We start from the raw sequence: 14,655 nt of genomic DNA, 5'->3' as shown, positions 1-14,655 counted from the left end.
CTGACACTAACAGGAATGACCAGTCCCTAACTTAGTACCTTGGAAATGTAGGTACAGCTGCTTTAATAAAGTAAGCCCTTTAAGGTTAGTATTTTTTAGCCTTATGATTGTTTATGGATTTTTAAGGTGTTTGTTTCTCTCAGCACACACATCTTGTTTCACCAGCCAGCATTACTGTCTCTATGTGTTGATTTGTGACTACTACTTCATTACTAAATCCTCTCCCATCCACGTTACATCATCGGCTTCCTTGCGGTTTCATTTCTGCATCCAAGAGGCCGCAGCTTCTCTGGGGACTGCAGTAATTAGTCACTAGGCAATCCTCTGGAGTGTTGGAAAATGGAGCAACTGTTTAACAGTTCGGAAACGGGCTGATCAGTAACCTGACCAGTGTGTGGTATGCTTCCAGGTCAGCTGTTCGGCTAGGCGGCAGCTTAGTTTTGAACGTCTCTTTATCCTGGGACCCGTCATTCAGCTGGTTTATGTTGGTGTTCAGCCTGTGGCCTTGTTTGTCCACATGCAGATTGGCTGTCTCTCCCCACCTTGAAGCAAAGACTTAATAGCAGAGGCTGTACCGACTGGCCCGTTACCAAGACCTGATTATTTTTACAAAGCTTACTGCTGAATGCTTACCAGCATGTTATGAAGTGTTCTCATAAATGATTCAAACACATATAATTGGCAAAAGATACAAACAAAGCATGGCTCGCGAGGCAGTATTTCTATTCGCTAATTTGCAGAGTTGTTGGTAGAACCGCTCTCTTGGTGGTATTTTCCTGCGAAGAAGGAAACAAGCCTAATTGCAACCATAGGGTGAGGGAATTGCAGGGATTTGAATAGCAGGGGAAGGCAAAAGTAGCACGGTGGTGGGGTTCCCCCCCCCTTGCGGATCTGGCTGAGGAGTGGGGGCATGGTGATGGTATCTGGGGACAGCAATGGGGACTGGCAGCCCCTGGTGCTTGGGACCAGTAGGCTGAGGTTTCAGTCCAACAGAAGGACCTCAAGAGGTCAGGAAGCAACTGAACTCTGTCTACGTGTAGGAGAAGATGGTAAAAAATGGGTTCATGGGCTGCCATGCACCAGAGAAAGATGCTTCTCCCTTCAGTCTCACGGAGGATGCAGCGCCTGCAGTCCCGCAGCCCTGGCTGCACACTGAGTTCGGGAGTTATCTCTGGTGCCTGTGCTCTGTGACTTGGAACAAAACTGCAATGAGATGAAACGGAGAAAGCTTTCACAATGTGTGTTGTGGTTTCAGTTGATTAAAAAGAGCAAGGCTGGAAGGAGGGAGGGACTGTTGTTTGTCTCATCGCTCCTTCCTCTGGCAATTTCTTTCTCTAATTGCAATTTTAAAAAGTGTGTTCACATGTAAAATAGATTTAAGCGTTAATGTTTTGAGGGGAAATTTTTCTCTGTGGTAATTCATTTTATTTTCTGTTGTTCTGTATTCTGTCAGGAACATGGAAAGTGGTATTTAGAGTTAAAAGCAAATAAATATTATCCTTGTAAATGTGAGATTTTAAGTCTTTCTAAAACTAAAACAAGAAAGAACTTTCCTCAGTAGCTCCCTTATCAATAGCCAAGGAGGTTACAAAAGTGTGGGTGTTGGTGTGAGCAGAAAAAAATGCAGAAAGATGTACCAGGTTTTGTTTTACTTCTTTTTTTTTTTCCTCCCAAAGCTTGGGCTAAGCTGTCACAACAGATTACAGGAAGTTTTATTTTGCTGAGATTTTTTTATGTGTTTTTCTGCATGAAGGGAGGGGTGGTGGTGCCTTTTCTTATTATTATTTTAAATATTTTTTTTTTTATTTGAGCTGTCACATTTCCAGACTTATTGTCTTCATTGTTCTTGCTGATTCCTAAAACAGGGTGACTTGAATCATTTGTCTAGTCTTTCCTTCCTGCCTTTGTGTAGACTTCTCAGCTGTACAGCAGGGAACTGAGCTTTTTTTTTTTTTTTTCCCATCTGATTTATTTTTCAGATGTCGGACTCTCTCAGGATCACCCAGACCAAAGAACTTTAAGAAGGTTCATTTTATCAAGAACATGCGGCAACACGATACCAGAAACGGCAGGTACTGTGCATGCAAAGGCTGCTTCTGCAAAGGCAACTCGTGGGGCACGGGGGCATGGGAAGGTTCAGCGTCCCCCTGCAACGGTGCAGCATGCACTGCCTGTTGCCAAATGTATAGTCAATACAGGCCAATAAAGCAGCTTGTGGAAGTGCAGGCTCCTTTCCTGAGTGAAATCCAAGTGAATGGCAGTGCTAGCCGATAGATCTTTAAGACCTGTGTCTCCATATACAGATAGCTGTGGAAAAGGGAAATTGGTGGTGCTGTCAGTAAACCAAGCATAATCTGGTTACAGCTCTTTGAGGATAGTGCCAGGTGCTAAGTGTGAGAGGGGCACATGGCTGAACCTGCCTGGAACACGTTTAGCAATGGCTGAATGATATTTCAACAGCTATTAGTGAGTGCAAGGGTAAGCGCAGAGTTTGCTGGGTTGTCAGGGCTGCCTATTGAAGGAGGCTTACCAGACAAGTGACTCAAGAAAACAGCTGCAGGGAAAGGTATTAAGATTATCCCAAGTCTTACAAGATGAATTATAAAAGTGTCAGATTCTGATCGCACCATTGTGTCCTCCCAGCTGCAAAGTGCTGTAAATGCGCAGGTGGGGATGGTTGTGACAAGTGGGATCCTTTTCAGGGCAGACGCAGGCAGAAAGGGTACTCGGGGACACCAGGAGATGTATGGAAAGGTGTGGCCACATGTGCACCCTGAGCTCTGATGTACAGTACCCAGTTTGCAGCCACAGGCATCAGTGGTCCTGTGCAGCAGCAGCCAGCCAAGATTTCCCTTGCTGCAATGGCACGGTGTCTGTCTTCTTCCCATCAACCAAGTAGGTTCTTTATTCCAGTGTCATCCAGCTCAGAAGAGAAAATAATTCCTCCTTGCTTATAAAGACATCTGTCTTCTGTGTTGTGTTTTCTTTTCCCTTCCCAAGACTATTTCCCTTATGCCTTATGATATTATTCTGGTCCTTCCAAACCTAAATAGGTTACCTGAACAGGTTTCACATAGACAAAGCTGTCCTACTGAGAGCTGACCCTTGCACATACCTGTTCTCATACAACTGTAGTGGCCAAGAACCACATCCATCATCTGGGGAATGATTTGTGGGTGTAGTCTGTGATTTTAATCAAATGTGGAACCAGATCAATAGAAATTCTGTCATAGCATCGAACCACAGTTTTTATGAATCGAATTCTGGGAGGTGTTACTTGGCTAGAAGTAGATTTCCTTGCCTTTACTCTCACATGTACAACTGAATGCAGTGAAAGGTAGTAATCAACATAACTACTGCAGAGTGTGGCTCTGGGAGATGAGAGTTTTTTAGAAACAGCTTTTGTTGCAGACAGACGTGCAGAACTGTCGACTTGACTATTGTCTGACTAGCAGACGATTATTGTCTAAACAACGAATACATGTGTAATCAAACTCTAAAAAGCAGCTCTCTAATTTTAGCCTGGTTTGTGCATAAATATATGTACGCTCTAGGAATTTCTTACAGCAAAAAAAAACCCACACTTATAAAATGTTATGCAAATTTCACAGAGAATGAGTAATTTCTGAGATATGCATATAAAATAAATGCATAAACTTGAAATATTACCTGTCAAAAAATGAATAAATACTTGGTTTGTAAACTATTACAGAATTGCTCATTTTCTCTAGCTGTTGCAAAAATGTATTTGTAGGTTACATGCAGCATTTTGTCTTAATTTGTATTACGTCAGTCACTATGTCTGATAATAACAGAATATTTTTGTAGCTCAGAAAACACAGCCTTTTGTTATTCAGCTGGCTTCTTATCTTTATCAGCAGACACAGTTTTCCAGAATATTTCCATAATCATAATAAAGATCCCTTTATCTGCAACACAGATACAGTAAGAACAAGATACACAGTTTTTAAAATGCTTTTCATCCTCTGGACAAAGAGACACAGCGATATTAGCTAAAAATAAAATGCAAAGTCAATACTTTCTGTCTCCCTAAAGCCAGCTAAGTCTCGCAGTAAGTAATCTGAGCACATACCCTGCTTTTCCAAGGGGTCTGGATGCTGTTGCAGTCACTGAAGTTAGTTGGCATTCTGGATGAAAGGGGCCCCTGGAAATTCAGTTCAATGTGCTCCATGTATTCAGCCTCAGATCAGTAGAGGTTCTGAGTACCTTTGGATCTTTGATGTTGGTGTCCTCTGCAGTTCCCTGTGACACAGAGGAGCCACAGGTATTGCAATGGATAGGAAATCCTCCTGGGTCTCCTTCCCTTTGCCCAGGATCTCATCCCAAGCAGCTCACGTGTGGTCATGCAGGAAGGCTGAGTTGGGCTCTCTGAGCTCTGAAACCTGCAACCCTTCTGTCGCTGCACGACAGCCTTTCATGTGGCTTGACTTGAGGAACTAGCTTTGAAAACATCTACACTAGTGTATTTTTAAGTGCAGGATTTAATAGCTAGGCTTCCAAATAGCTAGTGCTTTCAGTAATTGTTTCACTGGCACAAGACCAAGTTGTTTCACTGGCATGTGACCAAGTTTCACAGCACAGAAAAATGCAGTATGGACGATAGCTCAAGGCTCGTTTTCCTTTGTTGACTGCCCTTTTTGGGGCTCTTGAACTGTGACATGTCCCTGTCCTGTGGTGCTGAGAGCTCTTCCCCTCTCAGCCCTGGAGATGGCACGTGTTGAGCAACGAAACTCTGGGTAGAGCCTTTGGCAGTCCTGCACAACGGCAGGACGGGCTGTGGTTAAAATAACAGTTCAGGTGATTTGAGCACTGAGAAAAACCACCTATACACAGACCGCAGCATATCAGTGATTCCTTGTAAGGTTTCCTGTTGATAGTTTTGTGCACTGGTTAAACCAGTTTCTTCAGATTTTTAGGATGTGGCTTATTAAAGGAACTGGAAAATTATGTTTCCTAGACTGCACTATCAAAGCAATCTTGTAAAATAACACAAAATAAATTTCCCCATTAAAAGACAAAGACAAGCCAACCCGTCCTACAAATTGGCAAATGTAGCCACCGGTGTGTGGTTTCACCCTATGAGACCCGGTGTCTTTACTCAGCAGGTTTAGTGGTGGTCTCTTCCATAAACCATGAAGCAGAAGATGTCCTGTCTAGCAGAAACAGGCCACCAAAATAGCAACGTGAGCCAGCTGAACAAACAACCCAGGGTGAGAATGTGACAAGAACATTTCTGGAGTCATCCTATATAGCAGTAAAACAATACACCTCTCCCACTCCGTGCCATTGCTTTCTCAATTTCTCGTTAACGTCTACTTCTGTGCCAAAACCAAGCAGAACCCCTAAGCTATGAAAGGTCTTGCTGCCCTTTAATTGTGGTGACGCACCCATGCACACTCAGAGGCTGACGATTTGAGTGTCCTCACTGTTCATGATTACTCTCAAACGGTTTTAAATAGGTCCAACGCAAACTTGGGAGACTCTAGAATGGTGTCTGGTACCAAGATGGCATCTGTAGTTTGTGTCCATCCTTACCTGCAGGGGAGCAAAGTCTTGCTGCTCAAGCTTTGTCAATGACATTTGAGGAAATATTCAGCATATATGACGTCCATGTGATGTATATCACTTAGTGCAATTGCAGTCTTTTGGTGCAACACAATCAAACCTAGACAGAAGCTAAAGAAAACAGGTGTTATTCTTCAAATCAGGCATATTACTAACTCTGTTGGGAGCCTTGTGCTCTGGAAATTTTGGTAGTTTTGTAGTATATACCTCATTAAAGAAATTGGAAGACGAGCTTTTACAATCTCAGACAGTTCCGCGTTGTCAGAGCTCTCTTGCAAAAGAATGGTTTCTCTAAGCTGTAGCAATTAGTACAACATTTTGGTAAAATGAGAGAATTAGAGAGTGAAAACCTTTTCATGAGGTAATTTTAAACATGTCTACATGGCACAATGGCAATCAGGGCATGTAAACTCACTGAGTCAAACTGCTTCTGATATCTAAGATAGCTCAATCGGAGTTGCACAGCATCGTAGACAATGATGAAGAGCTGAAATCCAGAAAAATGCTTTTCTCTCATAAACAATAATTCTGTTTTCTTGAACAGCAGCCAGCTTCCTGCCCACTTTCTTCTCCAAAGCATGCTTTATGACAAGTATCTGGATTTTCTGGTCCAGCAAACCATTGTCAACCCTCAGATTTTTTTTTGTTTCCACAGATATCATCAAACCTTTGAATAAAATGCTGTTTTATCCCTCTGTGATCAGCTTCTGACCACTGACTTCCCTGGTTCTCTCCATGTCCACCTCCTAAGTCTGTTTTGTATCAGCTTCCCTCTGGAAATGCAAGCAGAGGTTTTGTGGCAACCTGGCTCTGGAGGCCCTTGCAAGGAGAGGCTGTGCACTCATCTCCCAGTCTGCCTGGACGATTTTTATGTAGTTGAGGTCCCCTGTTTCATGGAAATAGGGACAGTGTTTGATTCCCAAGGGAAAGAAATCTGAAAAAATAGAGGCTGGGCTGATCCTTTTCTTTCTGATCAGATTCCTTCTGATACACAGCAAGTTTTCACTGGTGACTTCCCATTGCTATTTCCACTGGAAGGCATGGAAAGCATCAGTTTGATTTTCTTCAAGAGTTTTTAGGGAGTTGTAGGGCTTCAGTGGAAGAGCTGTATTTCCAGAAGCAGCCGGGGGCATGGGGGAATATGCCTGGTGGGTGCTGTGTTTCTCTGAATTCCAAGATGCTTTCTGATGTCAACCTTGAAATGTGTGCCAAGTTTCATACATCAGCAAACAAGGCTTTCAGTGAACAAGCAAGCTGTTGTGAGTAGCAACTATGCAGCAATAAACAGTGGCAAGCACAAAATTAATCATATGACAGTTTTTTTTTTGCCTGTGGCCTGCCTTTCTCAAATGTGACAAAATTATTCTCCCTGCTTTATAACTTACTGCAGCACCATGAGACCATCTATCAGGTATGAGATACTTGCCATAGGTAAGGGCTGTTATGGAACTCAGACCATACAGTATCTGCTGCAGGAGAGTTTCCTAATGTTGTACATATGTTTATTATTAGAAACCCTTTGCTATTAAAGGGTAAATAATGCTTTGCTTTGAAATATACTTTTAGGGAAGAAAATAGAATTGCTATAATAGAATGATCCAGGAAAATGAAAATTGATCATTCTGCATTTTTCCAAGGAGACAATACTTGCATCCAGCAGCTCTCTGGGGGACCTAAGCCTTATCCAAGACATATGACTAAGCCAAGCTTGTCCCATATGTAAACAATACTTTAAAAAAAAGTAAAAGGTATAAGATTTAGACATATATGGTGATTTTCAGACAATAAAGAACAAAATAGGTTGCTAGGGTTTGTCATCCAACTTTGACCAGTATAGGACAAAAATCTGGGTGAAATCCCCACACCACAGAGATTTGTGGCAGACAACATCAGGAGAATCAGTGCTGAAGAGCAGAGCAAGGAAGTGAAATAGCCCTGACAACCAACCAAGCAATAGGTCCTAGCAGTCTGGACCACAGGTGGAGACTTTCAGAAAGGTGAAACACAGGTAAATCATAACACTAATCAGGCTAGAAGTGTCCGAATTACCATCACCATATCTTAGAGGAATTTGAGGGGATGTAGTCTGTTGGCCAGTTTTAGGGGAAAGAAGGGTCTTTTTCAGTGTCTGTTATACAAATGTACAGCTGTTGGGGTCCTGAAGCTAAGGAGGAAAGATGGCATATTTATAAATAATCATGTATTTATTGCTATTGTATATCTTACATTTTGATCAAGTTTCTCTTGGCTTCTTGCCCATCTGCATGTCCTAAAAGTGGAAGTCCGTGTAGTTTTATGGAAAGTGGGTCTTGACCTCAAGGTTGTTCCGATGTTACTTGATGGTACGTCAGTGGCTGATGGCTAAAGGTTGTAGTGCAGATGTAAAACAGATAGGTTGCTTTAAGGTATTTAATTTAATGCCACTCAGTGACTTATTGCAGATGACGCAGAGATTCAGAGACTGGTTGAAAACACAAGGTGTTTGCTGTTAGAGCGGCCTGTATTCTGAGATAAGCTCTGTGCAGGCAAACAAATCATACTTTTATGGAGCCACACGTTGAGCTACCTGCCTGTAATGAATGCAGGCAAGCCATCTTTGCAGGAGAAGGGAGCCAGTCCTGACAGTTAGTAACTGAGGCAGACGTTGTGCTGGAGGAGACGGGGTGAGGAGCTATGGGATCAGTCATGCCCGAGTGTCAGAGCAACATCATAGCCAAGAGGGTGATGTGATTACTGAGCGCAGAGGCTGGTGAGTCTTCCAGTCTAGACACTGATCTTAAAGGTAGGACTGAAGCTTACATGACATTCACATCTGCCGTCTGTGCAGCTGCTGAGTCCAGTGAAAATGCCCAGAGGCCAAGGGGGATGATGGGGAAGAGTTGGAGAATACTCGAGGAGGAACTTGGAAAACAGTGGAAAGATCTGAAAACTTATCGTAATAGCAGAGTTTGACTTCATTCATGGAGTAGTCAATATCAGGAACAGAAAGCTGAAAATAGTGGAGCCTTTTGGTTTAGCAGAGGAAGGTCATGACGAGTAGCAGCAAATATTTGTCCAATAAATGGAGACTCTTAAGTCAGCCAGAGCTGTGGGGTGCATCAGAGTTGATTGGTGGTTGGTGTGTATCCCCTGGGATGCTGTTGGATTTGTTAGCTTTCTTTTAGGCACCTTGGTGAGGCAACAGCTCCTCGATGCTCCTGGTGGACCCTTTCACTGAGACTTTTAGAAAAACATCAGTTCTGGATTCCAGGTGAAATGTACTCGATATGTTCTTCTTGGAAAGCCTATACAGGGGATGGGCTGTACTGTATATTTTACTGTATTAAGGCACAGACCTCAGCATTCCTGTAAAGATTCAGTTAAGCGATACCTTACCGTGAAATAAGGAGGAGGAAGGAAAAATTGTCAGTGATGGAATTTTTGTGATGATGAATTCCTCAACAATGACATCTGTTGCTTTGCTTACTGTGGCGGGATTTTTAAATTTTAGTCTTTGATTTCTTTTATTTTCTTTTATATTTTAGAATAGTCCTTATCAGCAGCAGAAGATCCTTCTGTAGCATATTTTCAGTGCTGCCATATCGAGACTGTACCCAAGTCGGGTATGTATATTTATACACGTACTATGTAGTCTTTCTGGGCCTGCATGTAGAACTGGGTACGGACAACAGAATGACAGAGGCTAATGCTTTGAAATACCTGCTCTGAGAACAGAGAAGTGCATTTAGAAATGTTTGCATTGTGGGTCATTACCGGGTTAAAACTACGATTCTCACTTCCCAGTTTATTTATATGTGTTGTGGTATCTTTGGTTATTAAACTGGAGAAAACCATCCTCCTGAATACTACATTCTTGAAAAAAAAAATGCACAGCCTATATTGTTTCTTCTGACTTCACTCATCTTGGATGAAACACGTATTTTGGACAGCATAACTTTTGTTTTATAAGCAGTCCTAGCTTTCTGATTCTCCCGCATGCATATGGTGTTACTGTATCTAGACTTCCATTACTACAGAGAAATAATTGAATCTAAACATAATAGCTTTTCATTGTACTTGTAGACAGTGGTCAGATCATTCAGTGAGTGAAAAGAGAGTTGTAGTAATGCTGACAGATTGTTTTGGCACTAACGCCGTACAGATTCTTAGCAGCTGTGAGCAACTTCCATGGAGCTGACTTACATCCCTGAAAGTGCTGAGCCACTAGCCCTCAGATAGATGTCTGGATTTGAAGCAGTTCTCCAAAGACTGAAAAAGCTTTTTGCCCTTGCAGTGAAACTGCAGAAGTGGAGGAAACTGGGTTTAGCTAGGAAATGTCATCTCAGTCTCTGGGGCACAACCTGCGAAGGGCAGTGCTGGCTGCAGCTCTGTGCCTCTGGGGCAGAGGTTTAAAACGCGGCCGCCTGCCAGCGAGCTGAGAGCTGTCTGTAGCTGGCGTTGGCTCGGTGCCTGCAGGGCACAAAGCTGGGGGAAATATTCAGATGATTCAGGGGGGTGTTTTTGAAAGACCCGCAAAGTACCTAGAATGAAATTCATCCAGTGCACAAAGGGTGAACTCGGCTCATATTTTTCTGTCATCTATTTAATTCTGGAGAGTTATTCGCCACAAGCTGCTCATGCATCAGTAATTCAAAACAAAGGGGGATTATTTTTAATGCAGAAAGGAAAGGAGGTACCTGCGTAGGAAAGTTGACTTGCTCTCCTGTGTCTTAGAGTAATTTTTTTCCCATAATTAAGCAGGAATGACACATCAGGCAAATCCTTGACGGACTGGCAGCTTTGTTCAGTCTTCTTGGGTGCACTGTCATTCATTTATGGTCATTGCCCTGTGGAAATTGCCTCTTTATTGAAAATTGAATATATTTTGAAATGCTGATGACTGGTTACATCTTCTAAATTATAGCAGTAATGAACCCAGCTCCATGTATAAATATTATTTCAATATGTAATGTCTTGTGCCGTGCTTGCGCAGCAAGAAGGGATTGGGATGAGTAGATAGAAAGTGCCAGTACACAGCAATCCAGTCCTGTTCTGTCTGTTAAAAAGCCAAGATCAAAAAAAAAAATGCCCTCTGTCTTTCTTCCAAAGCATCAGAGGAAGCGAGAAACAATTAAACAGTACCTCCTTCCAGGAACAGCTGGTGCAAAGAACAGATGAGGCAGTATATCAGGAACTGTAGCCACTCTGTTCAGGCTGCACAGTAGCTGCTGGCTGCTTTGCACATTTTGGATGTGTGGTAGGAGGGGGGAGAGACATCGCTACCTTTCTGAAGCTTTGCAATAGCAGCAGCCCTTAGTTTTGCTATCTGTGTGTCTCTGGATCACTGGTGCATCTGTTTTGACTGGTTTACCGTCTGCAAACATTACTGAATAGTTGAGGAGATGTAATAAATAATTCCAGGGAGCTTCGGACGTGTCCTCAACTAAAACAGAGTGGATGGAGTAAGCCCTGGCAGGAGTGGGAGAGCGGGGTGGACATGGAGGGGACACTAGTGGATGTGACTGGAGCAGAAGGCAGAGCTGCTGCTGCTTCTCCACCTCTGCTCTGACATGCAGGCTCTGCAGCCAGCAAGGAAACCTGCAGGCACAGCTGTGCCCTGGGGAGGCTGCCAGCCCCAGCTATGTTGTAGGCAGCAGAGAAGAGTCCTACTGTACCGATGCTGGCAGCTGAACTGCTCCGATAGATCTCTAATAAAAACCTGCCCGAAAGGCAGTTCCTGCCGACACAGCTAAATTCTGTGTACTTGGCCAGGATGGATGGGGCATAACGGCCCCTTACCAACCATGTGCAGGAAATATGCTATAGATCTTGCCCACCTTCCATGCTCATTCAAGCTACGATAGCAGGAATCCTCCCCGAGCTATGTTCTTAAATTGTTGTACAAAAACAAATGTGTGTCTGGGGGAATGTGGAAGGGAAGGCTGCAGAAACACAAGAGGGTGAAATTTGAGCTGTACCTTGGAAAATCTTTCCCAGATCTCCCTCCCCTGCAGGCAGACAGCAGCAGGCTCACCAGAGCGTGGCTCACAGCAGGAGTTTGAAGGGAAGCATATTCCAGAGCAGTGCAGAGGTTGCTGGGTTTTGTTACCTGCTGTTTCAGGAGGCTGAGAGGGAAGGGCACCATGTGCCAGGGAAATTATTTGCTCTACTTCTCTCTGTTTCATTGAAGAGAAGCAAGATCATTCAGTTAGTGGTCAGGAGCTGAAAGAAGCAGGAGTCTTGCCTGCTGCCTTCCCTTGGCCTCTCAAGTCCTAAGTTAGCAGACCCTATGCACTGCGTAGTGGTAGCTAAGGCGCAGCGATGAGAGAGTTGCTCCATACTGGGAACAATGTGATAGTCTTACTGCCTTTCTTATTAAATTAACATACACAAACTCTCATTATCGTTACAGGCCAGTCTGCAGAGGCATGTATTATCAGCAGCGCTGGTAGAACTGGCTGAATGCTTGCCTTTGATGATGCTTTTATGAAATTTAAAATCATTGTGTGGCACACAGGTTAGGGGTAAGGCAGTTCAAGGGCTGCTAGTAGTGCTGCAGAATCACCTTGGCAGCTGATACTCTCTTCTAACGTACTGGAGATCTTTGCAGCTAAAGGGTATTCACAGTCTGGGTTTTTCTGCTGAGCAAAACCTTGCTCACCTGTGAAACATGCCCACACATGGAAGTTACCAAAGGGGGATTTTGCAGTAACGTTTACAAACAAACTCCATTGCTTACGTGCTCTTGGAGCTTCTTTAGGCACCACTTCTCCTTTGGCTTCCAAGGAGACAGTACAGTTCTGGCAATCCTCATGGACGTTGTTGGAGGTGCTCCATGTGGCCTGCAGGACACAGGGGCAGTCCGAGAGTAATCCAGCTCTCATTCATATTCTAAAATGTCTGAGCATTTGCAAAAAAAAGGAGATGATAATGTACGGCTGTCGTTGTTAACTGTGTCACAAAGCAGGAAAAAGGAGGAAAAAGGTACCATATTGTGCTTCCTCCAGGAGAAAAAGGTAGTGAAGTTAGCTGATTTTACAGTTCTCTTGCTTTAATTCTTTTTTAATTTGGCACACGTCCTTATGGCTCACAATTTAAAAACATGTTTTTGAAAAGGGGCTTTTTAGGCTAAATTTTGTTAATAACAAAAACTAAGCTTTATTTATTTTATTTTTTTTTTGCATTCACAGATTTTAACCATCCCTATTACAGTATTTTACTTTGTGATGTTACAAGAGCCTTTTAAGAATTTCCAAGTTTCTGTAGAGCTCTGCCCAGAAGATGAATGTAAAGGAGCCAGGGAAGGAGGAGAGCTGGCAGTGTCACACAGATTCGGCACTGCAACATGGCTGGTTTTACATTCAGCTATCAGCCGTGGGGTCAAAGTGGCTGACTGTCAGTGAGGCTGGAGGTGATGAGCTAGCATACAGAAAAATCCAGAGCATCAGATAGCGCGTGTCATAAAAACAGCCAATTCGCCTCATGTTTTATTCTTCATGGCATTGAATTCATGAAGGGGTCAGAAACTTATCCAGCAGAAAGTATAGCTGCTGAATATTGCTCTTTGGTAGGAGAATTACAAGAATTACTAAGTCAGGCATAAAAATTTATCCGACTAAACCTGCCTCCAGTTAAGGGAAATAATACAGTATCAGTAATCAAATGGACTGGAGCACAGAAAATCGATCATTCTTCTGAAGTAAAGCATTAAGTCACTAGATAAAAAGAATTTGTGTCCTTCTCAGCAATGCTGCAAACCAGTTTCATCCAGTTTCTAAAGATAAATCATCACTGAATTTAACTTAGCCCACTGAAGTCCTGACAAGACCACTAATGAGTTCAATGATACCACGAGCAAGAAGTTTTCAATACCATCATCCCAAATAACGTGTAGCCACAGCGATCAATGAGCCCCGAAGCCAGGCATTCCCAAAGGGTTTCATTATCCAAATTCTGAAATCTTTGTTCGTCCTCAGTGTTTAAACTGGGTAAGAAAGTCGTGTGCAAAATGAGGCAGAAAGAAACATCTAGATGAGTTTGTCTCACACACTGCACCTCTAGGAAACGGGAATATTTACAGGAGAAATGAGAGCTTCTAAATTGCCGTAAGTATGACAGAGATAAGCACATAGCAGGTTACTCTCTTATATCCCTCAGATTTGTTACCAGGTGCCTTGCTGTTCTTCCCTAACCAATTTTTGTATGCGAGACAGTTTGATCAAGTCATCAATCTCAAGTATATTTCCTGAACGTTTACCAGTCTGTAGATTTGGGAAACAGTAGCTATCTATTCTTAAGCATATGATAGGGAAGCTGAAATATCCTTGCTTTCCTTCGCTGTTGCCCATTTTCCTTGCTTATCCCAAATTGAACAAAACCAAAACCAAGTGCATATTAGCTTCATGGAAAGACATAGAAATCTGTTTTTTTTTGTTTGTTTGTTTTGTTTTTTGTTTTTCCCACACAGCGTGACATTTTTAAACTAATCATCTCACCGTTGAATTTTATAGATCCACCATTAGCTCATTTTTATGAGGTTTCCTGTTCCTTTAGATTGAAATGAAGTGATAAATCCCAAAAGCTAATAGGCTTAAGTTCTGAACTTTTATTCCGTGTTGGGCAAAACATCAAGACAGGAGCTGACACGCCGACACCTGAATATGTCTGGAGAGATTAAAAGGATGCTGGCCCATTAGAGCAATCTTTCCACGAGCTTCTCCACCTCCTTTCCCTGTAAATTGCAGCTTGAGATGTTGTTCTAGCAACACTAATGGCAATTAGGATCTGAAAACTCTCAGTCAATTAAAGCCAGCAGTCTCAGTCAGTAGGAGCTCTGCTGTAGAACTGGCTGGCAGCACATCTCCAAAGTTGTCCTTGTCCTCATCCCTGTAAACACAGACAGTAAGTAGAAATTATTTACAGTGAGGGATAAGAGCAGTATTATCATTATTTTTTTGACATCTCATGAACCGCCTTTGCTTTTGGAATAAATCTGGGCAGTCAGGAATCACTAAGCATAAAATACAAACACAAAAAGTTACATCTCTAAATAACACATATCACATTCCTTTTGCAAAAAATAGAAGGCTT

At 42.7% G+C, this 14,655-nt stretch overlaps 1 protein-coding gene across 1 annotated transcript in view; it reads left to right on the top strand.

Moving 5' to 3' along the window:
- CABLES1 (Cdk5 and Abl enzyme substrate 1) overlaps positions 1-14,655 on the top strand; it is a 67,246-nt gene that overhangs the window by 31,174 nt on the left and 21,417 nt on the right. The window contains exons 4-5 of the mRNA XM_035317208.1: positions 1,980-2,072; positions 9,111-9,188. Of these exons, the coding sequence (XP_035173099.1) occupies positions 1,980-2,072; positions 9,111-9,188 (171 nt within the window). The remainder of the gene's footprint in view (positions 1-1,979; positions 2,073-9,110; positions 9,189-14,655) is intronic.

This window comes from Oxyura jamaicensis, chromosome 2 (assembly GCF_011077185.1).
Source record: "Oxyura jamaicensis isolate SHBP4307 breed ruddy duck chromosome 2, BPBGC_Ojam_1.0, whole genome shotgun sequence".
NCBI lineage: Eukaryota > Metazoa > Chordata > Aves > Anseriformes > Anatidae > Oxyura > Oxyura jamaicensis.
This window is presented reverse-complemented; position numbering and strand designations above follow the sequence as displayed.